Source organism: Physcomitrium patens, chromosome 1 (assembly GCF_059467195.1).
Source record: "Physcomitrium patens ecotype Gransden chromosome 1, ASM5946719v1, whole genome shotgun sequence".
Classification (NCBI taxonomy): Eukaryota; Viridiplantae; Streptophyta; class Bryopsida; order Funariales; family Funariaceae; genus Physcomitrium; species Physcomitrium patens.
In genome coordinates this window covers 26,802,923-26,823,733 of record NC_143410.1, presented here as the reverse complement: position 1 = coordinate 26,823,733, position 20,811 = coordinate 26,802,923, and the positions used below count along the sequence as shown (strand labels likewise).

The 20,811-nt window shown below is 39.8% G+C and overlaps 3 protein-coding genes across 7 annotated transcripts; 1 reads left to right on the top strand and 2 right to left on the bottom strand.

The window, feature by feature from the left end:
* Positions 1 to 1,028: 1,028 nt before the first annotated feature.
* Positions 1,029 to 10,725, bottom strand: LOC112285236 (uncharacterized). The gene is made up of 20 exons (XM_024525937.3): positions 9,389 to 10,725; positions 8,829 to 9,108; positions 7,884 to 8,352; positions 7,178 to 7,401; positions 6,797 to 6,956; positions 6,357 to 6,583; positions 6,084 to 6,181; positions 5,709 to 5,802; positions 5,491 to 5,568; positions 5,225 to 5,328; positions 4,832 to 4,913; positions 4,383 to 4,522; positions 3,959 to 4,037; positions 3,720 to 3,783; positions 3,464 to 3,555; positions 3,154 to 3,219; positions 2,857 to 2,973; positions 2,478 to 2,678; positions 2,265 to 2,380; positions 1,029 to 1,928 (listed from the first exon to the last, which is right to left on the bottom strand). Exons 3-20 carry the CDS (start codon positions 8,347 to 8,349, stop codon positions 1,505 to 1,507), a joined length of 2,832 nt encoding a protein of 943 aa, XP_024381705.1. The 5' UTR covers positions 8,350 to 8,352; positions 8,829 to 9,108; positions 9,389 to 10,725; the 3' UTR covers positions 1,029 to 1,504.
* A 12-nt stretch (positions 10,726 to 10,737) lies between these two features.
* LOC112285243 (uncharacterized) lies at positions 10,738 to 12,465 on the top strand. 4 transcript variants are annotated; one of them, XM_073538147.2, is made up of 3 exons: positions 10,738 to 10,952; positions 11,450 to 11,492; positions 12,140 to 12,465. In XM_073538147.2, exons 1-3 carry the CDS (start codon positions 10,738 to 10,740, stop codon positions 12,155 to 12,157), a joined length of 276 nt encoding a protein of 91 aa, XP_073394248.1. In that variant the 3' UTR covers positions 12,158 to 12,465. The 4 variants fall into 4 exon arrangements, 3 of the variants coding, with proteins under 3 accessions (XP_073394248.1, XP_073394243.1, XP_090111153.1); XM_073538142.2 differs by having other exon boundaries at positions 11,780 to 12,465; XM_090255027.1 differs by having other exon boundaries at positions 11,718 to 12,465.
* Positions 12,339 to 13,328, bottom strand: LOC141046085 (uncharacterized). Of its 2 annotated transcripts, none has more exons than XM_073538133.1 (2): positions 13,142 to 13,328; positions 12,339 to 12,898 (listed from the first exon to the last, which is right to left on the bottom strand). In XM_073538133.1, exons 1-2 carry the CDS (start codon positions 13,326 to 13,328, stop codon positions 12,603 to 12,605), a joined length of 483 nt encoding a protein of 160 aa, XP_073394234.1. In that variant the 3' UTR covers positions 12,339 to 12,602. The 2 variants fall into 2 exon arrangements, with proteins under 2 accessions (XP_073394234.1, XP_073394237.1); XM_073538136.2 differs by having other exon boundaries at positions 12,339 to 12,889.
* Positions 13,329 to 20,811: the final 7,483 nt, after the last annotated feature.

The window sequence follows — 20,811 nt, the reverse complement described above, 5'->3', positions numbered from 1 at the left end:
GTAATTATAATATAATAATGTAAATTTAATATTATAATAATTCATTATTTATACTTATACAAATTTAATAATAAATAATGTGATTTTTTAATACTAATTTAAATTACATTGAAGAACTGAAATGTACTAGCTCTTTTGATTTATTGATTATATTATTCTTATTGTGGTTCTAAATATAACAAGTAGGGAGAACTTTGATCCTTCTAAGTTAAATTGATCAAGTCAAAATCCATATATGAAAATATTGGTTGGCTGAAAGTATTTATTTGTATTTGAGTGTGTGTATACGTTTCAGGATAAAGGTTATGTATTTATTTATTTATTTGGAAATAAAAGTTAACTTTGTAAATCCATTATATCTATTTTAACGTCATTAGTCATCCATCTCATGCACAGAAAAAAGAAAGAAAGCATTGAAAATAAACAAATAAAATAACCTTGCATTGAGAAAAAATTATCTTTAATGACTTTGTGTGTGAATATATATATATATATATATATATAGTCATTGACGGACTAAGATACACTCACTAAAAACGAAAGTTCAAACATGAATTAAAAATAAATTTGAGAGTTCAAGTCAAGGTTAATAGGCTATGCTGAATGTATAAAACATGACGAGAAACTCCAATCCAAGATCCACACCTGGCATTTTTGATACCGAATATAGTAAAGGTCAAGTGATTCTGCAACGGAGAGACCCTGTTTACACGGTATTGCTACTCCTCGATGACAGAATGCATGTGCACACTTCAGATATCTCACGCCTAGCACTATTAACATGGGATCTCTGAAGATCTACATAAATGTCAACAACTCAAAAAGACATTCTTGTACCAATGTTTCATGATACATATTTCAAAAAGAAGCCTGCCATTCCGTGCATTGCTTCGATGACAGCAGTCAGAAAAGTGTAAGATAAAGCAAAACTTGTCCCAGTCTTAACAGTCAAGGTAACAACCCAACTCAGTTCAGACAAGAATCAGTAGTACTAAATATTCTAATTTTTCAGATGAAAAGACTGCACAATGTGTGAACTTTCAATGTGTATCAGAAAGAATTGTAGTATGATACAGAGGTCGAATAAAAATACAAGCAAGCCCTCGGAAGTCCCTTCTCGTAAGGGCAAATCTATCGAGAGGCTATACATTGAACAGCAAGCAAACTAAAGTCAGCGCGTTGCTTCATGACTTTGCCAGATATTTGTGGAGACATGGCAGTCTAAACACTAAGTCCTCACAATTTACAGTCATCTTGCTAGAGATGCAAACAAATCCAGGCTAGAAAGGATGAGGATAGGATGTGAAATCCCTTAAATATGATACGAATGCCTAAAAACTATTGTTATCATCGTCGTCGTCATCATCATCAGCATCATTTTCTTCGTCTTCGTTGTCTTCTTCTTTTTTCCTTTGAACCAAGTTTCCAAATATCTTGTTACATGCCAAAACCCCCACTTACCCTTTCAATCCCGCCTATGTGTTGAGATAAGAGAGCTTAGCATTCATTGCTTGTGTTGGTTGAACCTTTGTTGTCTGTCCAGCTCCATCGCAGCCTCCACTGACTGTTTTCGTCTTCTGTTTCGGCGCCTTTCAACTTGCGCCTCTTGCAATTCCCATTTCTCTGTGAGGTTGGCAACAACAGTCGTGGTGCTCTGGTCTGCTTCACCATCTGTTTTTATTCCATCTTTTGGCGCTTCCTCAATTATTTCCAATCCCCAGTCTTGAGTACCTATTGTGGCTAGACCGTCAGATGGTACAAAGTCCAGGTCGTCGTTGCAACGAACACTTCCGGGTAGATAAATTCTGGGTCCGTCTATAATGTCCACATCAGCTATGCATCCCTCGGTATCTGAGCCTTCGCTATCAGAGTCCTCTTCTGTAGAGACTTCCTCAGAGTCTCTCCAGCGGACATCTTCATCGGCAGGACTGAACAGCACAGATTGAATTAGTGCAAATGGAGATAAAGTGCACTCTCTGAGGCTAAACTACATACTTGGTTTAAAAGATAAACAAAAGATGACTAATACCATTGATACGAGTACTATGTGAAAATTGAATGCTATGATGCCACGCAAAAATATTAACCGCGTAGGAAGCCCTTGCATACTAGGACTAATACAAGATATTTGTTGAAAAGCAAAGCAACGCAGAAGGTGCAGAAGTTCTTAAGTACTTAAAAGTATATTAAATGGTGTTATCTGTTTAACCTCACGAACAAAATTCCCAGACAAAGCTTTATGGGTACATCGAACGTCTACTCACCTATCTGTATGCAGAATTCTGGGAAAACTCCTCTCGGCCTCCTCCCGACTCAGACTGGTGCCCTCTAATCTCTCAAACCGCACCGATCCTACCTTTCGAGCGTTACCGGCGAGAATCTGCAGTTCATGAATAAACCAACATATTGCTAAATCAAGCAACATATTGATGCAGTCATTTAAACTGAAATAGTACCGTGGTGCAGATTTATGGTACCTCTAGGCGGTACTTTTGAAATTTCTCTTTCTCCTTCTCCCGACGGTCATCATGATGCTCGCCCTGGTTATCTCCATCACGCCGTTCACCCTCATCAGCATCCGCCTTCCAAAGTGTAATTTTGGTACTCTCTCCAGTGCGAGGAATGTAGCCAAAGGCCTCACATACAAAACCTGATACAGTCTCATAGCGGTGTGAACCCTGCTACAGATCACATTGTTAGATTTCAACGACCACAGTTTGTATGGTATACTTCTCAAAACTAGGAACCAAAGGTCTAGTTCCGAATGGTTCGCTACTTCGCCAATAAAAGTGTAGATGATCAGCTTCTATCCCAACATTTGTCACCAGATTCTAAGCCCTTTCATCAGTAGCCTACCTCCGGAAGTTTAATCTCTAGAGCTTCCTTCAGGTCCTCGACTGACGTGTTTGCATCGACGTCAAAAACCCCGTCGGCCCTTTGAACCACATAACCGGTTTTCTTCCTAATCTCCTCCTGGAAACAAATTTCCATGAGCAGAGAAGTTTAAGGATGGTGATGTACATACACAAATATAAGTTTTAGCATAACTACCCTGCAAAGTCCCTTGAACTGAAAGCTCATGAACCAGTAGCGAGGGTTGAGACAAAAAGGCATTTCTAGTTTTCAAAATAGGAATTCAGGGAAATAACCAACCTTGGAATCATTTTCATCAAAAATTTCGCCAACAATCTCTTCCACAACATCTTCCAGTGTCACAACCTGTAATTCTGTGTTCATCAGTATTTGTATTGATTGCACAAAACAAAAAATTTACTACAACCTCAACTTGGAGTTGAATTAAAATTAATCCCCCTTACAAATGGACAGTATGTTATGAAGTTCACACCATCATATAAAGTAGCACAATAAATTTATTATTAATTCCGCTAGGCGGGTTGGGTATCATTGAGAGAACTGTGATTTAATAAATCATACATAGTATCTTGTATGTATGGAATCTTACCCCAACAGTACCACCATATTCATTCAGTACAATTGCCATATGTACTTTTCGTACCCTGAACTCCCGTAACAGATTCCACACTGACATAGAGTCTGCATATCCAAGTCGAGTTTAGTAATTTGAAACTACACGCATAAAAAACTCCACCAAGAATAGGATAGCAAAAAAAAATCAAATCAAATTTAGTTGAACACGCAATGGTTACATACATTATCACTCCAATGCTCCACGTACCACTTATCAAAAGTATACCCACCTGGAACGAAGTAAGCTGGCCTGTGAGCAATGCGTCCAACATTCATCCTTTGCAACAATTCTGTCTGCAACCAAGAAGACGCCAGCATTAACTCTCCTAAGCCATACACATAGGGTGCATCATCACTCAACCTGGACCATAAAATGAGCACTACAGCGTAGAAGCACCCACAGAATGATCATACATAATCCGTAAAATCAGAGATACAGACAGGAACTTTAAGTAATATGATGCTTTACCTGCTCCACATAATCAAGCATATCCATAGCATATGCTATGCCAACAATGTTGTCAATACGCCGTTCAAAAACTGGTACTCTGAGTTTCATCAAAACAGACGCAAACAATCATTCCATTAGAGCAACTTGGACAAAGCACATTCTGAGTTCTATGGAAAGTAGACTGCGGGCTGCTACTATTCCAACGCTAATACAATAATTACACTAATTAACGTCATTGGTTCAGTCTTCATCAATTATGAAGACCGGCACCTGCAATCATTCATTTGCTGCCATCACAAACAAGAACTCACCATACAAGAACACAATACAGGAGTCCAACCATACGAAAACACATGACGGTTATCAGAATTGAGAACTAAGGAAACACAGAACCTTTATTTAAACTGCAAGTAAAATTCAACATCGAAGGAAAGAGTAGCACCTTGAGTACTGCTGCTTCACCCAAAGGTTGCGGAATTCCAGCAAATTTGCAGCCGAATCGATAGCAACTACATCTACCAAAGGAGTCATAACTTCGCGTACATATGTATCTTTAATTTCGAGCACGTTCTCTATCATGTCCTGTAGCATAGAGCCATTTTCACTCAGCTACTCAGTTAAATCCATTTATAACATCCAATCAAGAAACGCTGCTGTCATATAATCTAAAATATTTCCTCCGTGACTGCCTCGGCAAGTAGTACATAGAACCTGATTTCTCAGGCCAATATGCAGACTTGGCAGTACGCTTTTCTACGGCAGAGCAGTTAATTCATACGATGCAGTGAAAGATCATTAATAATTTGGAAGTTATGAGCCTCCTTTCACGGGAAGACCCTCCAGCAGACTTTGTATTGAAAACCTACACAGATAACAACTTTGAGGTAATACCTGCTCCTCCTCTTCTATAGCTCCACTAAGTTCAGCTCCTCGTAACATAAGCTTAAGTTCATCTTCACTCACAAAAGGCTCGCTGTAAAAGACACAAAAAAAGACAAAAAAAACGGGATTAGTTCTTCGTAGATGCAGGTTCACAAACAATCAGAAAGTAAGGAAGGCGACCGAAGAACAACTTCCTTAAAACCAACTACAAGTAAGGTCTTACTGAGAACGAGATGAGAATCATCAAGATTTAGTAGAAAAGAAGAGGAGCGAAGTGAAGGATGATGAAGAGTCGATCGAACTTTGCCTGCAGTTTATGAAGAAGCAGCAATTCACATACTGTGCAATACCATTTCTGGAAAGCACAACTCACATATGTTTACCTAGAGATATTAAACTCACCCACTGCTTTTCAACCCCAAAAGCTTTAACAAACTTGTGGACATTGCAGTCACCAGACGCCCTACTGGATATAAAATCACTGATAGCCAGGCCACGGGCCTCACCTGCATCATACAATGTTTATATTTTGGATTCAAATTTTGCAAGCGTTGTAACAGATAAATCACAGCACTAGTTTTTGTTGGGGATGAAATGGATTACATCACATAACATTTGAGTCATATTGAAGCTCAAACATTATCCTCGGCAACTCAACTACCGCTTACCACTACACGCGCAACTTCTGTTGCATTATGCACAGCAATGCTTTTGGGAGCAATCTCTGTCACTAAAAGAAGAACAACCTGCACAGCCGGTTAAAACCATTTGTCATTGACCACCACGTGACCTTTAAATCACTTGAGCAAGCACCGAGGTTCCTTCAATAGTTTGACTTGATGCAACACCAGGCCACAGTATGTTAAGGATTTCTAAGGTTACCCACCGTCATGACACCTGTGGCAGCTGTGACTCCAGCTTCTCCAAATAAGGCTGTTGCTGCATCAGTCACCAATGCAGTTGCTGCAATATTACAAACCCTGTTAAACAAAAAAAAGAACAAGATAAGTGCCATTAAAATTTATGGGTGCTTAGTGCTAGATTTAAGATCCAAGTCTTAACTCAAATCCTCGCAACAACTTCACAGTCCTGAGAACCACATAATAATAATAATGTAAAATAATGACTGAAAATTCCAATAAAAAAAAATCTGCTATTCGTGCAAATATTGCCCTGAACCAAGAATCGGTACCGTCAAGTTTAGCCATAACTGAATAAATCACAAAGACAAAAAAGATGTTAGAAAGCGAAGAATCAGTACGTTGTGCCGATTAGAATAGTAGTCAGGAAGCGAGTAACATCTTGGCGGAGGAGTTGGAAGACCCCACCTTCTCCTTCCTTCTCTGCAAGTTCACGAACCTAATACAACCGCACCCAATAGATAAACAAGGATAAGTATGAGAGTGGCTTGCCAGGTTAATCACGATCTAATAAAGATTTTGTGACTGCGCAAATTGAGAACTTCATTATAGGTTGCGGGAATACATATCTGCAAACTAGCAAAAAAATAAGTGATACTTCAAGGATTTCATACCTTCCATGGCCAGAGGGTTGTGATAGCAGTCTCTGACATAGAAAAGAACGCAGATATGGCGAGCAATAGTGATAGGAGAAGCCCTTGATCCCTCAGCACCTCTAAAACCTGTTGCGTTTTGGGCCACATAGATTTCAACGTCTCCATTACGGATGCTTTTATATTTCCTACTACAGGTCGGGCCAGCACTCCTGAGCCTCCTTCACTTGCATAGGCTGGCCCACTTCCTGGCAGAGGTACCCACTACACCATAAGTCAAGTTCCTTAGCTCGTCTTAGATAAGCCAGTTATATCTTCGAACACTGAAACATGAGCATCATTTAGGATTTAAATAATTAGAAACAATAAATTCTATCTTCCTCTCAACTCATTTTCTTTTTCTGTCCCTTCATAGTTTATGTTGTGAAGTTGGAATGGTAGGAAAGAATGCTATATCGTACCTCCTGTCCACATAGCCACCCACACGGATGCAGTCCAAATCAACAGCATCCTTCCAGCTATTTTTCCGGCTTCGTTCCAATGCAGCACATTCTCTTCCGTTTTGCTTCCTACAGCATCTAAGTTCTCACTAGCTAGACCCTCAGCAACCCCTGCAAAGCCCTGTCATCTCTTGAAATGAGATAACTACTATAAAGCCGTGGCATATGGTAAAATATCATTATCACGTTGAAAAGTGCTCCTGACTGCTCTAATAATCTACTAGTATTCAACAGGAACCCTATAAGTTCGTAGTTAGAGATAGTGAACGCAGTAATCAGCATTAGATAATCCGCAATGTGAGTAGGTAAGATTCTGTAAAGAAATAACTTGACTGCACTCACTTTTTGTACAAGGAATTGTTCACCAGCCGTTTCAGCATAGTAGACGTTGTGAAGATGGTTAACAAACGCAGGCATATTCGTCTGAGATAGACCTCTCAAGTAATTTGCATAAGAAATTCCAGCTGGTCCAGCCTCGGGGATGATGTAACCCTGCCCTATGAACCAATCTAATTCCTTTGCCAGCCTGCTTGCTCGCATCAATCCGGTCATTTTGAATAACTTATCTGTATGAGGTATCAAAATTGAAAATCAGAAAAACACTGTGGAGCGATAGTCTTCCTAGTAGTGGTATTGCTCAACCAAAAGACAAAATGATGGCTTCTAAAGAAATGGCTGGTAAACTAGCAGCAAGAAATAACTGAAAACATGTGAGGATTCCTCGGAAGTCTGCACAAAACAGAGTTGTGAGCTTGCGCCAAATTACACGGTAGACTTCAGCCCTGTGAATTTATTTGCAAATAATAGGGTAATCCTATGCAGTGTGTATGGCTTAAGAAAATTGAATGCAGTCATCTTAATCACATATTTTTACACAGGTAGATGCTTGCTTCTAACAAAGATAAGCTTTTATGAAGGGCTAACCCATAGGCAAATTCCCTTAGACTTTTTTTTTTTTTTTTTTTTTTTTTTTTTTTCCCTCTTATGCGAAGCGTGCATTGACAAGAAAAACATGAAACCTCATTGAGACATGAAGAGCTAGACTCACACGAAGGATGTGAGGAATCCATGACGATCGCTTTCATGGTTTCATAGACCATCTTGCTATCCACTAGAAACTTCAGGTATTCCTCCGTAGAATGTCCACGTTTCGCAATGTGTTCCTTCGTTTGCTCCTTGACGTGCAACCTCATAGCCTGAAAACGCAATTCTTCCACAAAGCCCTTAAATTTGTCCAGAATTCTGAACCTACGTTTTTCCGTTGTGGCAGACAGGCTAGCTCTTAGGGCCGAATACCTGGAAATGGAGCACGAAAAAGCCTTGGAAGCATTTGCTGCAAACCCTAACTCTTGGCCAAACAAACCCGAACCACAAAATCCTGTCTTGTTCTTGCACGGGATGGGCCGCACATGACCTTGATTACGGGCTTTAATTGAGCAATTTTGACACAAACTTTTCTCACGTGGCCCTCCATGCTTTAGAGCTAGCGCCAGCTCAACCACCAAAGTGGCCATCGTCTAAGCAAGTCAAAAAGTTAGACACACCCACACACACCCACATACACAGCGTAAAAACTATGATCACCATTCAACGGAAGGACAAATTCAAGGACCCAAGGATCAATTTTAGCGCTCTATTTGAATTCTATTACATTTCAAACGCCGCTGATCATGATGGCAGCCTGTAAGTGCGCCGGAGGTTCAAAGACCAAAGATAATCTACAGCTAGGAATGAGCTAACAATTAGCAGTGTAGTTCTGAATTCACTCATGAATCTTCCTTTTCCCTGCTCAAGAGCTCTAAAATGCTCCTACAGCGTCTTGAACTGGAATGCAAGGCCCCTTTAATCAAACAACGAAATTCCTCGCACCGGAAATGTTACACTCAAATTCAGAACCAAAACAACTAAAATTCCTTGCATGATAACATTCCGAATCTTGAGTGATCAGTCCTCCGAACGTCAACAATCTCAAGGCAGAGAGACGAGTTAGTACCTTGCTGTGGGGGCAAGCTTTGACGCAAACGCTCGGGACTCCACTCTCTCATAAAATCCTCATGATGACAGTGCAAGTTACATGTTCTGATGAGGAATGCAATGGAACAGCTCAGCCTGCTAGTAATCTTGTGAGCGACTGCAAGACCAAGAGAATGAGTGGATGCAGAGAGGATAAAACTGCAACAAAAGCCGCGATCCGTTCCCGAAGTTCTCAGAAAATTAAAGGACCCCCTCACTGCTGCAAGATACTTCGCTCTTTCATCAAACTCAGGTGGGCTCTGCAAAAAGAGCTTCGAGACATGAATACAAGTTGCGAAGATGGAACGTAATGATCAACTAGAAAGGAAGAAGAGAGATTCGCAGAGATTCCCAACACGGGTGCGAGGAGAGGTCACAGGATAAGGCGTCACATCGGGACGGACGGCATTGACCTCCACGGTGGAAGGAGGATTGCCACTTTTACGCATGTTGAATGAATCTGGCTCTACATAACAGGCAGTCAGGATTCTATCCTTCTTCCTGATCAGTGCCTCAAACTTGAAAAGAATAGCGAATTACCTCCGATTATTCGGCCTCACCCCATAAGTCCCGATTACGCCACCACTGCACGGTAACGGAAAGCCCCACTTCCCCAAGACCATGTGTGACTATCAGGAGTGTCTATTTTTCATTTCATTTCATCCTGCCCATGTGACGAGACGAAACGTCCGCGCACTGGGCAGCTCTCTGATTTTTTCCGCTAAATTGTCTTCTTGGAAAGTGCTTGCTTGTCCTCTTTGCAGCTCCACAAAACTGCCCGTGACCTTTGGAATGATTGGGAACATTTTCAGGAAGCTGAATTGACGAGAGAAGGATTGTGCAACCTTTCCGTGAGTTGGGTCTAAAATCGTCTTCAGTCGGAGGGTTCTGAGGAATTGAAGGGAAGAGGTATTGCGGAGCATGCGTATCTGTAGTCCGGTACATGTGTCTCTGTGTGTAGGGATTTGGACGTCAAGTAGGAGATTTCGAGAGGCTTATTCAAGAGCTCGCAAGCATTGTGGCCTTTTGTGCTTGTATCATCTTTTATGGAAGGATTTGCGTGGTCGAAGAGCCTCGCGAGTACTTGGGACGCTATTTGCGAGTAAGAGTCTGCTTTCCTTACGCGGAGCATTTTCTTAATTCGTTAGTGCGTTGAGTTATTAGTTTCCGTTGAAATCTTTAGAAAAGGTCCAACGATCTTTGTTTCAGCAAACAATGGTTTCAAATTTGCGTTGAAGCCCAAGGTGGCAATTATCACAGTTTCTTCATGTACGGGTCCAACATTGGCTGAAATAAACCAACGCGTACCAGAATACGAATCAGAAGTTAGCGCCTCAGCATTCTCTTGAAACCAGCTTTTGTATGTTTCTCTATAGCTCTGTGGTGGCTTCAAATCCAGCAAATTGTATCACGGTATGCGGGTCCCAAAGAGTGGCACTATTATGGATGATTTCATCAGATGTTTCTCAGAGGCTCACAACCCCGTTGGTTTTATGCGGCAAGTAAAGTGCAGTTCTGAATTGCTTGGACGCTTGATATAACTTAGGTAGGCTGTTTAGGGTTTCAGAAGAGCCACATCGGTCACTTATATCAATTATAAGCTGGAGATCTCACCTACTGCGTTACTCTTCTATACTTCATCATGAAATTGGCGAATCTCGGTTAGAATTGACTGCACCTACGGAAGCCTTATGAGGTCGAAATATCATGTTCTGTGGCGTCCTTGTACTCCAGCACTTGAGAATTTTGTCGTCTGGTGTGGGCTTGCCTTTGTGAGCTTGAAGAAATGCCGAGGCGGACACCCACATTATCATCGCCTGTGTCGCAACTTCGCTTTTTGAGCAGCGGATGGGTTTGCCTTGTCGTCCTTTAGATCCCCAATCTCTGTAATGTCTGCTCATACCCAACATCCCGAGATTCAGCAGAATTATGTCCGATGCTTCTGCCTGATATTTAACATTTCACATCCCGGAAATTGCGGAAGTATGAGTTTCTATCGGAATAAGTACTCTACAGCCTGCAGATTACGCAAGAATTGTAGCGTTGGGAAAGGATTTCTCAGCAGCCTTCATCAACAAGAGAGAATCTACCGTACCGTACACGGGTTAGTAAGCTTGCCAGTACCCCTCAGTCAGCAACCGTTAGCGTACTGTCGCTTGAGTTGTTTGAAGCGACTGCTGAAAGAAAATGTGTTGAGTCTTTGTTAAGAGATTGAAGTCTTTATGTTCTCGTAAATACGTCTCACGAACGTGCAAAGATCTTGTTCCAACGTCATGAGCATCTTGTGGGCATTATGTGGACACCATTCGTGCATCATGCGGGCGCATATATTGCAGGCATTATGAACTCATGTGATCGCCAAAGGGCACACTTCGCCTTGAATGTCTTTTAGATCTCACCACTGGGTGTAGCCTGGCTTAACATGAAGTTGTTCTTATCGAATCCCAATTTCGCCCTGGCTCATTTTTTAGATTCCCTGTTGGCACCCACCAGATGATAGTATTCAAAGAGTGGTGTTTCAAATTGCTCTCTCTGCATAGCAACCTTGAGGTTTGTTCTTTATCTGAATTGTGCATGTGGGTATGGACTTTGGGTAAGAAGCTGCTTCGAATTTCGGAGACGAGTTTACCTGTGTTTTTTCAAGGTATTGATACCCATATCTTTGTGTTTGGTTCGCTGATTCTCAAATCGAAATCTTACCATGTGCACGCTAATTAGTGTAGCGAGAAATAGTTGGTTGCATGGTTACCGCTTCTGTATTTCAGTAGACATCATGCTAATTCCGTTGATCAAACATGTAATTGATTCAGACAAAAAGATTTTTTTATCTCGTTCTAGATAATCCTTTCTTTGTTGTGAGCATTTGCAGCAGTGCGAGCCACTTGATACTCCTCTCGTATCCTTATAGATAACTAACTCATCCTGTAACAGCTTGTGGTCAGCATCTGCTCGTCAAGTTGGTCATATTCAAAAATTGCCTATCTGCATGAGCTAAGTCAAGTTTTGCACGTTGAGCATGTTGGGTTTCTGCAAGGCATACGCTTGTTGATGTACTGAAATAACGGCGGGCATATATGTTATTTCCACCACTGCAGAGAACACAGTGTGGTGCTCTTACGTCTGTAAATTGATAGTCAACCATTGCCTTAGAATTTTCTGATGCACTCTGTCCACAATTCATGTATTTTCTGTAGGTAATCAATGCACAGTACAGGATCTACGTAAATGTCATCAATATGTTATCAGTGGACTTGTATTACGACTAATTTTTTTGCTAAATGGTGTGAGTAGCTACTAGCAAAAATTTGAGATGGCGAAGAGCAGGGCCGTAATATTATGCTAGGAACAAAATGGGAACGAGGTTGGTCTTCTTAACGGGGATCAGACAAAACACATTTTGTGCAGGAAAGAGAATATGAACGGGTTTGATCTTATTTTGAGTTTTTGTTAAGCAGCTGTGTACATCAGAATCATCTTCTAAATTAGATAGTTTCAGAGTGACAAGTTGAAGATGATGTCATTGTGGTTTGAGGCAGAAACGAGTACAATTAGGAGAACATCGACACATTTTGTTGGTGTTCCTCAAATTTTAAGGCACTGATGGCTATATTGCTCTATTTCGACTGAGATGGCATGACCGGGTCGCTGATTCAGTTCAAGTTCATTTTGTACAATTTAAGGAATTGCACTAGACTTAGCACTCTCGCAATGGCTGTGATATTCAGCAATGAGATAAGCCGTGAACTTGCGTGCTCTAGCTGTTGGAGTTGTGGTCTTGTGAGGATCGTTGTTTGTTGGCCGTTCTCTTAGGCTCCCGCACCCCATCGTGGCCGGCATTCATGAAGAAGCTAGATCCTTTGTTACTGGAGGTCCCAATCTCGTCCCCAATCAGAGGGAATATGCAGGCTTTGATTCGCGGTGGCGACGATCCCTTGGACGTAGGATGTCCGGCTGTTCTAGGAACTCCAGTACTTTCTGGTTTCTTACACGCCTGGCGATTCCTGAGTACGAAATTCTTCTGCGCGGTGCTGCCTCTCGTGCCTAGCCTTCCTAACAGTTCGATAGACACCTATTTCAAATTCATATTCGTAGCTCTGTCTCTCTCCATCAGAAGTTTAAATTCTGCTCTAAGTTCGGTCACTCAGGGTGGAGGAATATTTGACAAGAATCATGTCATTTAACGGTCTAGGGAATCATTAGCAACCGACCTTGCAAAGGAGGTAAGGATTTGCAATCCTGTTCTGTGTGGAACGCAATTGGGTGGAGGAATGGCAAGGCATAGGGTTTTCTTACCACGTCGTGATCGGGTGCGGTCTTGATTTGAAACGTGCTTAGAACCCCTCTTGCTTTTTATCTTCGGTGTGTTGGGGGCTCCACTGGTCGTTTGTATTGGACTTGGAGGTGAGGAATTTCTGCTCGAGGTGTCCCTGCCGGAATTGCTCTTCGATGGGGTTTTCGAGGCTCTTACCTTACCTTCCATTGTCACTTCCGCAAATCTTAAGCCTCCTGTTACAAAAGCACAACCTCCAAGTCACGGCAGCTGCCGTTAAGCATCACTTCACAGGGAGTGTTTGTATATTCTGTTCTTACGAGGAGATTTTCTCGGATTCTTCTTTCATAGTCGAAAATGGACTCAGCTCTATGAAATTCGTCGTCCAAACCAATGGTCGTTTGTTGTGGCACGAAGGAGCCGTTTCTTACAGACGTGACGTTTGAGGATGTCAGGAAACTGAGAGTTGCTTCGTCTATTCTGTCATTACTTCTTGAAGAGGCTACTTTTGGATCTTTATAAGTTTTGAGTGTGGAGCATTGCTGCTAGCAGATAGAGTTGGTGGCGGCATTGCGGCAGTAGCCAGTTGTCTAATAAGGCCTTCTTCGAACTGTCCCGAAGAATTGGAATATGGAGCTGTTTATTGATTTATCTATTTCATATCTCACTTTTATTTATTCTCTGGTCTGAAAGTATAACATATCTGTCTCTCAAGTGAATGGAAACTAACAACAGCTCCACAATCATTATCTTCATGACATTAAAAAGAAGTTTACAGTATGATCTGTTTGATAGACCTTATTGTTTTCTTGCTAACTGAAGTTTGTAGCATTATCCCAACAAGTAGTGATTTGCAAAAGATCATACGTAGGCCTTTAAGTTTGTTGTAGGTCCACGCACAACTAAGAGGAGCAATTCGACAATCTCTCTCGCCCTTGATTGCACTGAATCTGATAGCGCCGCCTGTGTTGAGAGTAGCCATTTCGTGCAGTTGTTTGGATTTGTGCTTAGTACTCCGGCGAGATCTAGTACATGTGGTTCTCCTAGTGCTCTAAACAAGTTCTGCAAAATAGTTGGTTTCTAGTTTCTGAGGTTCAATAGAGTCATGTGCACCTCATTGATTGCACAACTGGATTGCTGAACTTTACCGCGGCTTCACATATTGGTCGTTACTCTCAACCTTGTCTAAAAGCCTAATCTGCAACTCACCCTCGAAAACCAACAGCCCGTTGACTGATCGCATGTTGTGGGTCCAATCCTAGGCTCAACAACTCAACAATTGATTGAAAAAATGGGAAGTTGGTAGTGTTGTAAATACCACAAATTTTTGTCGCTTGCTCTCTCTCTCTCTCTTGAAGGAGGGGTCCATTCTCTCGTTCACTCTTCTTTACACTTCGAGCTTCCGTGAGCTTGTCAGTAATATTCACATTCCTGAACCCAATTTTAGCAAGATCCTACAGCTCTTTAAACGAATATTTTTTAATGCATAAACTCACAGAATGTATTACATGGAAATTCCCGCCACTAAGCAAAGAAGCAAAGTCTTATATTCTTTATTTTGTCACTTTACATTTGCATAAATCTAGAGAACAATACATGATCCAAAGAGTAATGAGGATATCAAACTTCTATCTACATTATTATTATAACCTATTCTATTGATCTTAATCCTATGTATATGTTAAAATGCATATTTTAAACTACACTTGGAAAAAGTTAAGAAACATGGATTTTAAGTGATGGGGCTAAAAAAAGTTGTAATACCTACTTTAAAATTGTTATTTGTTTGAATTAGACTATTAAAACCATGGTTGCAAAATAGGTTATAAGAATTAGTAGGAATGTCCATAGAGATTTTGGTACATTGTGTAACTCTTAGTTTTTTTTAATAAGATTTAGTGCTTATGACAAGGCATAGATTTGGATATAAGAGATTTTATAAACTCCAATTGTAACCTATTATGTAATAAATCAATGCTTGAGAAATCTCTTAGACATTTGAGTCTTAAGAATCGTCAATGATTTTTAAAAGATATTCTAACTAGTGCTTGGATAAAGATGTATGTTGCCTAATCATTTGAATTTATATATGAGAAAAAGATGTCATCTTAAATTATTTTTTTAAAATATGATAGTGGTATAATTTAATAAGCTTGAATTTAGAATAAAAAACATAATATATTGTAAATTTAATTATACTTATATTGTTGTAATATGAGTATATATCAATTTTTGTTGGTGTAGACCTAACTCCAATGTTGTTGATTGGTTCATAGTCCAAATAGCTCATGAAAACCTTGTTGGAGAAGAGACTAGGTACTTTTAACTTTTGCAAGATGTTCTTAAAGTGGATAATTTTCTTAGCTTCATCTTGAAGAATTCTCTAATTTACTTTAGTTTTAGAGATTTATTTTTTATTTTTTTTAATTTGTTTCTTATTTGCAAAATTTATTGTCTTTTTTACAAGTAAGAATATGAAATCTTCTGTATTATAGTAAAAATTCTTAAAAGTGAACTAATTTACATTAATGTAGCATCAACAATGTAGAATAAAGTGAATTTTGGAAGAATAAGAGAGAATAAAAGAAAAGTCTCATTAATTGATATTTCTATAATTAGTAATATACTTAAAATATTTTATGTTATAAATTATTATATACCAATAAACATGTTTTGGATAGAACATAAAACATCTCACAAATCTAATTACATGAAAGAGATCTTTAACATGTATTGATAAAATGTAACAAAAAATCAATTGTATGTCAATAAATTTGTTCAAGAAAGTTGAAGGTATTGCTATTAAGAAAAAAACAACAACTTTTTTTAATAATGGATTTGCACGAAGAGAAAATTTAAGCATGTTAGTATCAATAAAGATTTGATCAACATAGATGGCTTCATGAATAAAGCTTCTGGTTATAAAAAGATAAATTCTACTTGAAGGTAGTGCTTGTGTCACAGACATACTCATGTAAGCTACTAATTACATATATAAATAGGTGGAAGTAAGTAAAAGTAGGTAAAAGTAAGTTAATTCTATAGTATTTGATATGAAAGCTTCCTAGAAGCTTAGTAGACGCTGCTTTGACTTCATAGGTGTCTTTAATTGACTTTTTGGATTAGAAACGTGGTCAACAAGTTGGCCATGTGCCACACATATTGTTAGCTTGAAGATCAACTTAATTATGTGGTCCACACATAGAAAAACTTGCCTTGTAAGTCAAGGCATGTATCCTACAAAGTCAACACATATTGGAGGTCCTATAGAACGTCACCACGTAGCCCCTAATTAGATAGTATATATAGAGACAAGAGTAAAGCCTTCTTCACTCTTGTCAACTCCTTTCTTGCTTCCAATGTAGTTTCAAGGGTCTCTAATTTTCTTGTCTTTTGGCAATAGCCATTCTATTTTTTCTTTCAATATACATACTTATTTATTTATATTTTGTTACCTTTCTTTAAGTGAAGGCTCACTTATCTGAATTACTTTTTCATCAAGTTCTTGTCCTTGACAGATTGACAAGAGTACACTTACAATATCAGAGCTTTGTCTAATCTTGATTAAGAGTGGATTACCCCTTTTTCTTGATAAGATATAAGCATATTAGAAGTTGCGGATTACTCTCTTCTAAATTGATATTGTCGTTAGTATTTTCTTTGTTCTCAAGTCCTCTCTTCTATTTGTCTTGAGCGATATTAGACATCTTCTCTCTTCTAAGTGTTATCATGGCAGAACTTGTTGAAATGAAGAGTGCAATGGTATAAATGCAAGAGCAATTGAGGGAGTTAATGCTTGCGATGCATCAACTCAATTTACCACCATAAGGAGCAACAAGATTTGCAGGAAGTGAAGATATAGAAATGGTTCGAGCTGCTTCAACATCTGCACCAAACCATGTCTTTTTTACTATAGTGGAACGTCCTTCAAATATTGGAGAATCAAGAATTACCCTACACGAGAAGTTTGATGGCACCAGATCTAAGTTTCGAGGATTTATCAATCAAGTGCAACTTGTGATTGAACTTCAACTCCAAAGCTATCCAACTCTAGGATCGTAAGTTAGATTCATTGATACGCTTCTTTCAAGTTTAGCACTATCGTGGTTTTGTCACGGACACAGAAATACAGGCTCGAGATCTAACAAGAAGTTCAAGAAGAACTAACAAGAACTAGATTAATCAGATGAATACAAGAACAATACCAAAGAGGTGAACTAGAGCTCTAAGAGATGTGTTGTCGAGATTGAAGAACTCTTCAGCCTCGATTCCAATATATACTCCTATTTAAGAAGCTTCTCAAGTAACTTCTATCAACTAGAAAGCTTCTAGAAGGTTCCACAGACTTGCTTCTAGAAGGTTCTAGAAACTTGTCTCTAGAAGATTCTAAGGACTATGTCCCTAACATCTTCTACCAATTAGGAAGCTTCTCAAGCAATTTCCATCAACTAGGAAGCTTCTAGAAGATTCCGGAGACTTGCTTCTAGAAGGTTCTAGAAACTTGTCTCTAGAAGGTTCTAAGGACTATATTCCTAACATCACCCCCTCCTTTAGCTTCGAGATCTTTGAGAAGCAGTGTTGTTATTAATCAGTATCAAAGCAAGAAAATGAAGATCTATCGCATATCGTCTACTATGAACTCCAACTGTTGTTCACGAGGTAAGTAGTTCATTGGCCCTTGAAGCCAATGGTAGTGGCCCACGCCTTCGACTTCTGACCAAGCATGAACTTCCGTGTCCTCATTGTAAAATTATCTTGTAAATATGCCTTCTAGCTGACCATCGTAAGTACGCTCGAACTCAAATATAATAACCAATGATCGATTACTCGATATCCTCCGTCGTCGTCATAGTGTAGGCAGTTCTTTATCTCGGGGTCACCTTCGTGAGCTAGTTGGTTGAGATAATTTGACTGGCATAATATCTATCTCTTGGCTATCCATATCACAAGACCAAACTATGGCTACTAAAAAAATTCTACTTTATCTTGGAGAAAATAACTACATCAACTACGAATTTTGGTGGTGCTCTCCCCCTTTCTTATATTCTTGGGTGAGCAAGCTTCAGAAAGAAGCTATCGTTGAACCGGCTTAGGTTTATGAGGATGTTGTTGATGAAACTCATATACCTTTTGCGGCGCATTGGCGAGATTTTCAGCTGGCTCCCACGTTCGCTCATTAATATCGTAGCTGCACTAATGAACAAGATACTCCAACTTGCCTCACCTTCACTGTGAATCTAGCACCTTTTCAACCTCGTATTCCTTGTGGTTCTCGATCTCAATACTAGGTGGCGGACATTGTACTCTTCCAGGAAAAGACAACTCTCGATAAGGCTCCAACAGAGAAACATGAAAGACTGGATGTACCTTCATAGAAGCCGATAATTCCAGACGGTACGCCACTAGATTGATTTGCTTCTGGATGATAAATAGTCCCAATCTTCGATAGTCCAACTTATCACATGGTCGCTTGGTCTTGATATTTCGTCAAAGAAGCCATGCTTTATCTCTAATTTTGAAAGTAGGTACTTGATTTTGAAATCTATCTGCAGATGCCTTGTAGGATTCTTGAGCAGATTGTAATTAAAGCTTCAACGTATTTTGAAGCTCTAATAGTTTTTTTGCAAATCCTTCAGCTGCTGGATTGTTATTTGTTGACGAATTCAATAAATCAAGCTTCGGATGATACCCATAGTTGGAAAAGAATGGTGTGTATTGAGTCGACGCATGGAGGGTGTTGTTATATGCAAACTCGACTAGCGACAGATATGTGGTCCAATCCTCATGCTGATAGTTGATGTTGCATCGTAAGTATTGTTCCAAGACTTGATTCACTCGTTCCGTTTGGCCATCAGTTTGAGGATGAAAAGCCGAAGAAAGCTTGATATCCACCTTCAGTATCTCAAAGAGAGATCTCCAAAACTTTGATACGAATTAGGTTCCTTGATCTGATACGATATCATCTGGTAGTCCATGATATCGATACACATTATCGAGAAAGAGCCTTGCTGTGACTTCACTGGACGATGTCTTCTTGTAAGGGACAAAGTGTGCCATCTTTGTAAGCCGATCTACCACGACAAAGATGTTGTCAAATGAGTTAGATGATTGTAGGTCCGTGATGAAGTCCATGGAAACTGAAGACCATGATCGACGTGGAATCGACAATGGCTGTAAGAGTCCATAAGGGCGATGTCGAGGGTTCTTGGATCTTAAACATATGTCTAAGGAGAGGACAAAATCTTTCACATCCTTCCACATTTGGGGCCACCAAAAATCTCGAGAAATAAGCTCCAAGGTCTTGTTGAATCCAAAATGTTCCACAGTTGGAAAATCATGGCGAGATTGAAGACTTCGGAGTCGTGTTCGTCTTTTTGGGATATACAATCGCTCCTCAAAGTATAAAAGATCTCCCTCCACCTTGAACTTGTCATCATTGGCACACTGCTTGATATCAATGGCTACTAAATCTTCAATGGTTACGGCACGTACCTGATTCAGGAAGTCAGCATCAATTGATACAATAGTAGCACAAAGCCGAAATTGCTCTAGCTTCAACAACGTCATACATTGTTGATCAAACACTACTTTTCCAACCTTTGGTACAAGATACTATCTCCACGATAAGGCATCAGATAGTCCTTGCTGCTTTCCAAGTCGATAAGTGATAACAAAATCAAACCTAGATAGCGACATACTCCACCGAACTTGACGTCGAATTAGAACTCGAGTCGACATGAAATACTCCAAATTCTTGTAATCTGTGTATATGGTCACTGGGTGTGCAGCTCCTTCAAGAAAGTGACGCCATTCTTGGAAAGAATCCACTATAGCAAGAAGTTCTTTATCGTGGATCTTATAATTGATTTTAGCAGCAGAGAACTTTCGAGAATAGAATGCAACCGGATGGAGCTTCTTGTCTTCTCCCATTTATAAAAGTACAGCTCCCAAAGCAAAATCCGAAGCATCAGTTTCTAAATAAAAGGCCTTTGTAAAGTCTGGATGTACCAAGATTGGGGCCGTAGTAAATGTGGTCTTCAGATCTTGAAACGCCTTCTCCGCTAGAGGTTCCCATTCCAGCTTATCTTTGCATATCAACCGAGTGAGAGGAGCAGCAACTTGAGAGTAATTCTTGATGAAGATCCAATAGAAGTTGATAAAACCAAGAAAGCATTGTACGTCTCTAATCGTCTTTAGAACCTCCGAGGATACGAATGCTTCCACCTTCTTGGAGTCCATCTTCAAGCCTTCCGTAGTCACAACGAACTCCAAAAACTCCATCTCTATTTAGTGAAATAAACACTTCTCCAACTTGGCATATAGTCCTCGCTCGCATAGTTTCTCCAAGACTAAATGAACGTGCTTTTCATGCTCTTCCTCATTTTTGGAAAATATCAAAATATCATCCAAATAGATGACAACAAAATCGTCAAGGTGCTCTCGAAAAATATCATTCATCATATGTTGAAAGATCGTTGGAGCATTGGTAAGACCAAAGGGCATGATATTATACTCAAAATGGCCATACCTTGTACGGAACGCTGTCTTTCACTCATCTCCTTCCTTGATTCGTACGAGGTTGTAAGCTCTTCTTAGATCAATTTTTGTAAAGATCCTTGCATGTCCAAGTTGTTCTAAGAGACCAGAAATCAAGGGTAACGGGTAACGATTCTTCATTGTTACCTTGTTGAGG

Bases quoted from the DNA above. Each gene is read 5' to 3' on its own strand.
- LOC112285236 (XM_024525937.3), bottom strand. From the start codon at position 8,349: ATGGCCACTTTGGTGGTTGAGCTGGCGCTAGCTCTAAAGCATGGAGGG. The intron at 5,329-5,490 runs GTAAGCGGTAGT...TGTATGATGCAG, and splicing joins CAGAAGTTGCGCGTGTAGTG to GTGAGGCCCGTGGCCTGGCT. The intron at 4,914-5,224 runs GTGAGTTTAATA...TGTCTTTTACAG, and splicing joins TTGGGGTTGAAAAGCAGTGG to CGAGCCTTTTGTGAGTGAAG.
- LOC112285243 (XM_073538142.2), top strand. From the start codon at position 10,738: ATGTCTGCTCATACCCAACATCCCGAGATTCAGCAGAATTATGTCCGA. The intron at 10,953-11,449 runs GTTAGTAAGCTT...TTGGGTAAGAAG, and splicing joins ATCTACCGTACCGTACACGG to CTGCTTCGAATTTCGGAGAC. The intron at 11,493-11,779 runs GTATTGATACCC...ATCCTGTAACAG, and splicing joins TTTACCTGTGTTTTTTCAAG to CTTGTGGTCAGCATCTGCTC.
- LOC141046085 (XM_073538133.1), bottom strand. From the start codon at position 13,328: ATGGAAGGTAAGGTAAGAGCCTCGAAAACCCCATCGAAGAGCAATTCC. The intron at 12,899-13,141 runs GTAAGAAAACCC...TCGAACTGTTAG, and splicing joins CCGCACCCGATCACGACGTG to GAAGGCTAGGCACGAGAGGC.